General features: G+C 46.6%; 1 protein-coding gene across 1 annotated transcript in view; it reads right to left on the reverse strand.

Annotated features, from left to right (window-relative positions):
• megf6b (multiple EGF-like-domains 6b) overlaps window positions 1-5,174 on the reverse strand; it is a 28,143-nt gene that overhangs the window by 12,376 nt on the left and 10,593 nt on the right. Inside the window, exon 5 of the mRNA XM_017036388.2 lies at window positions 3,704-3,826. Within this exon, the coding sequence (XP_016891877.2) occupies window positions 3,704-3,826 (123 nt within the window). The remainder of the gene's footprint in view (window positions 1-3,703; window positions 3,827-5,174) is intronic.

Raw genomic sequence — 5,174 nt, forward strand, 5'->3', positions numbered from 1 at the left:
AGCAGGAAGGACAGTGAGTCGAAGGGGGTGGGGCCTCTGGGACGGAGCTGAGAGGAGATGATGAATGTGGGGGGGGGGGCAGCAAACATGCCATCAAAGACATCAGTCAGTTCAAAGGTCGCTTTGGTCTCATCCATTACAGCAGCACGGAATTCCAAGAATCCGTGTTAGAAGCAGGAGTCAACCGGAACGCTCCGGATTGATCTGTTTATTACACTGTTTTCTTGTTTTGAATCCGTTCACCAAAAGGGGGCGCCACAGAAAACGTTTGGGGAACCACAGTCTTTCTCCAGGTACTCCAACAGTCAGAGAGAACCAAAGACAGGGTTAATCGTTCACTCCCCAGTGGCCACAGGTGTGAACGCTAGTGCGAATGGTTGTTTTGTAGGAAGCGTAAACACTGTAACAAAATAAAAGCACTTTTAAAAAGGACTTTATGTTTAATTGTTTAAAGAATGTCGGTTTGAACAACATCACATTTCACGTCAGGAGACAGACACTGGTCCTGTGTTCTAACCTTTGGAAAAACACCAGCAACTCCGCGTTGGTTCCAGCAGGAACGTTGTCTGAATGGAAGTTTATGTAGAAGGACCGACAGGTTTTCCAGGAGCAGTGAAACACTCTGAGACTTAATTCAAATCTGTTCCTTTTCTGTTTTTATAAAGGACTATATTGCTGAGAAAGTATTTTGGGATGCCTTGGAATCAGCCTTCCGTCCCAATCATACACCACCACATCAGTGCGCTGGCCGCCTGTTGGTCGTCTGTTCTCCCTCCACTGCCAGACTTCATCTAATGAAAGATCCTCTCCTCTATTTTTCCATCCACGCTGCACTCCTTGGTTTCCCATGGATCATGTCCAAAGATGTGGAGCTGCTGTTCTTCAGTCGACCACCGTGCTCTCTGCAGCCTGGTTCCTCAACAGCTCGGAGCCAAAGCCTCAGCAGCGTCAGTCCTCTGCCCACAACCACCTACTGTCACTTTCCTGGAGCGTCCTTTGACTTTTGACCTTTGACTTTGTGTCTGTGAAATGATGTGTCTGTTGTGAGAATTGCAGAATTTCTCCATGTCCAAGAACGCCAACATCGTCAGGGATCGTCACCAGGATGATGAAGATAAGGAGTGTGCACCGAAACATGAAAGGAACATTTTCACTCATGATAATATTGACATTATCTGGGTGTGGGGGAGGCAAGTGGGGGGAGGGAGGGAGGGAGGGAGGGAGGGAGTTATCTGGAATCTGGCTTCTGTTTGTGTTAGCCATACAAAGAACCTCACAGTTCATGTTTTCATGTGCTCTAATGGCTGCTGATAAAAGTGGCCCTGACCACCCCCCCACCCCCCACCGTCCCCCACCGATGCCTCCCCCACCCTCCCCCCACTCTCCTCACTCACACACACTGTTACATGGTGAGAGCCAGACGGTTTCATTATCACAACCACTGATTACCCGTCTCTCTGAACCATGACTGAGCACAAACACACACTCAGTGAACATCACCACCTACAGTGTAAAACTGGCATTACATTCAAAACAAGACCAATTTGAACAAAGCTGAATGTAAAGCTTTATGTCTGATCAAGAGTTCACAGAAGAAGAAAAGAACGAGGGGCCAGTCGGAGGGGGCAGTTGGAGGGGGCAGTTGGAGGGGGCAGTCGGGGGAAATGATGGAGACAAGTGTCTCCAGGTGGCAGGTAAATTAAAATGAAAGGTCAGGTGAGACAACAGCAGTTCCTGGTGTGATGAAGGGTTAGGGTAAGACTAGTGGCCGTGGTGAGTTATGACAAAAGAACAGAGAGCAGTGAGACCTGCCATAATGTACGCTTCAAGGTTGTTCTAACATAATGTACGTATTATCTTATCAAGTCATGTAGACGTTGCCATAGAAACTTAAATTAAATATAAATCTTCTTTATCACCTGGTTCATAACATGACAGATCTGAGAGAACTACAGTGTAGTTCCCTTGACCTAGAAGCAAGGCATTAATTTCAACAATTTTAACATGGTGAAGGTTATTTGTATGTAAACCTAGGTTCACTACCTGTTGACTGTGAAAAGTACAACAAAGTTAGGTTTATTTAACAGACAATGTTAAAATGTTCAAATCTTTAACAGCTCCCCCTGCAGGTGAGGCACAGTAAATCTGTGACATAAGGACTTACCTGAGGCCACGCGGCCCAGGCTGTAGCCATGGTAACAGTGTGGCCTATAGCAGACCCTCCTGTAGTAACTGTGTGGGTAGTTGGCAGCAGAAACCAAAGAAACCATCACTTCAACCAGAACCAGGCAGAAAATCCACCTCGGTGACCACGGAGTCATGACTGAGATCTCCTCTACCTCTGATGGGGATGTGGACTGGACAATACCAGGACCAGGGACCAGTAGGACTTTTATTCTCTCTGCCGCCTGATTTCCTTTCCTCCCTCCCTCCCTAAAGTTCCACCTCCCCCGTTCTCCTTCTCTTCCTTCTCCTCTCACCCTCAGCCCAAACCCTCTCTCCTGCAGCCAGTTCTGCAGCAGTGTGTGACTGAACATCATTCATCAGAACAAAGACTGTGAAGAAGCCGAAGGACGGCGTCGACTTTTCACACTGACAAAAATAAAAGTAAAACCTGCCACAAGAGGAAGGAGTCAGAAAAACCTAGATTTCAATCCAACATCTGAGAAAGAAAAAAAAAAACACAAATGTCTAAAACCAAACTCTCTGAAGTGACGCCAACGTCTACTGTGAGTCCAACTACTAACTAACTACCAACACCACCAACACCACCACCCCCCCGCCTCCCCCTACCCATGTCATACGTGATTTTGGCATCTTCTGCTCTGATCACTGCCATTTGTATCAACGCTGCTCAAAACTCAGACAAAAGTCTGAGGGAAAGGTAAACACGGTGGGATTTCACAGGGATATTTCTGGAAAACTCTCCTGGGGGAAGTCATTTGCCAAGTGGCTGAACAAAAGGTGAGTTTGTTCATGGTGTGCGGTGCCAGCAGTGTCAGCGTGTTAGCCTGCAGCCGCACATGTCTTCGATTGGATAAATACTGCTCGGTGCCAAGGACTGGATCTTCCTCCTCGTATTAATGTGGTGGCGTGCGCTCCGGCGTTCCCAGTTATTTATCCTTCACAGCTACATGAACGATGATGTCTCCATCTGCTGACTGGTGACCACACATGTAGACCAGTAACACACACTGTCCCCCAAACTCTAGTTTCTCATTGGCTGTTGGCCATGTTGCAGGACACTGTCGTCTATAACTGACCACTGGAAAACATTCCATAAGGATCCAACTACAAAGTCAGTGTTAAGGTGAACAGAAAGACCAGGTCGACCCCTGACCTCCACTGGTTAGGGTTAGGGTTAGGGTCAGGTTCTACACACTGACGGTCTTGTCAGATTATTCTTTCCAGAAAGTCATTTCTGGTTCTGTTTATATTAACGTCACAACTTCAGATTTTCCATCAAGTCTTTCAGGAACTGTTCTGAATCCAGTTTTACTGCCCTGGGAACAGTCTCGCAGGTTCTCAGGTTCTCAGGTTCTCAGGTAGGGCCTCTCTTTTTACCCAGGCAGTAGGATTCAAGTGACAAAGACTCTGTAGTAATATTTACTACATAATATTACTGCAAAAGAAGCATAAAACATATACCAGCTAATATTCCAGAGCACGAACACAAAACCATTTAGCGGGTTTTGGTACTCACCTCGACACGTCCTGCCGTCCTCGGTCAGAACATGTCCAGGAGGACACCTGCAGTAGAAGCTGCCAATAGTGTTACAGCACAGAGCCTCGCAGCCGCCGTTGGTCTCTTCACATTCGTTCACATCTGAAAAAAATACATTGAGATTAATGTCATGGCATCGAAACTGGGAGGAGTCTGTTCCAAGAGTCAAAGTCAGAGGACATTAGTCCACGCTGGAAATATCCTGGAAACGGTACTAAAGACTAACCAGACTAACCAGACGAACCAGGGTAACCAGACGAACCAGGGTAACCAGACTAACCAGGGTAACCAGACTACCCAGACTAACCAGGGTAACCAGACTACCCAGACTAACCAGACGAACCAGGGTAACCAGACGAACCAGGGTAACCAGACTAACCAGGCTACCCAGGGTAACCAGACTAACCAGACGAACCAGACGAACCAGGGTAACCAGACGAACCAGGGTAACCAGACTACCCAGACTAACCAGACGAACCAGGGTAACCACGGGTAACCACAGTAACCATAGTAACCAGGCTGAAGCAGCCAGGTTCAACATGGCTGACTGATCGTGACCATGAACCTTTTCTTCTTTTCTTCACAGAGAATCATCAGTGAGAATGAACTTTTTAAAACTGTGGAAAGTTTGGAAAACCTTGGAGTGGTTGGAAATTTATGACAGCTTGAACCAGGAACCATTTCACACAGTTTCCATCCTTCAGAGATAAAATGGAGGCTGGAGCAGGAAGGTGTCGCATCACCTCCACCTGAACCACAGCGCCCCCCTCCCTCACATTGGGGACCACATTTTTCCCAGACTGCACTTAACATCAGATGTGGATGCTAACAAGTCGGCTAACGCCATCATTCCAGCCATTAGAGGTCAGAGGTCAGTTTGACTATCATAGATGAGCAGGTCGTCACGTTGACACCACTGGCCACAGAGCAGGGGAAATATTAGCTGGAGCGCCCCCTGGCAGTGAGTGAATGTTCTGTTTGGGTCCATTGAAAGAAGACAGTTACAGTACTGGAGGACTCCACTGAGAGAGGAGGAGGAGGGTGAGGGTGGGGGTGAGGGTGAGGGTGAGGAGAAAGACAAACACACATTAACATTTTTTTATTATTTCAGCCAATAACAAGGTTTTACAGAGAAGAAAGAATCTTCTGGATGTTAACGACATCTGGAAACCATCACCTCAGAGAACTGCTCCCTGATTGGCCAGTTTTCAACAATGATTGAAACTGGATCCATTTGAACGGCAGTTTAACATTAAACAGAGTTAGAGCTGCTGTAGTCGGACATTTCAGAAAGAAAAAAAACTTTGATTAGATATTTGCAGTGTTGTGTATTTGTGTTAAACAACTACATAATAAATGTTTGTTTATTTGGTTTGTTTTGTTTGCACTAAACATTGAACCCTGATGTGACCCTGAGAATCCTGGTCCAATCAGAGCTCTTCTTTACATC

This window comes from Cynoglossus semilaevis, chromosome 11 (assembly GCF_000523025.1).
Source record: "Cynoglossus semilaevis isolate Cse_v1.0 chromosome 11, Cse_v1.0, whole genome shotgun sequence".
Classification (NCBI taxonomy): domain Eukaryota; kingdom Metazoa; phylum Chordata; class Actinopteri; order Pleuronectiformes; family Cynoglossidae; genus Cynoglossus; species Cynoglossus semilaevis.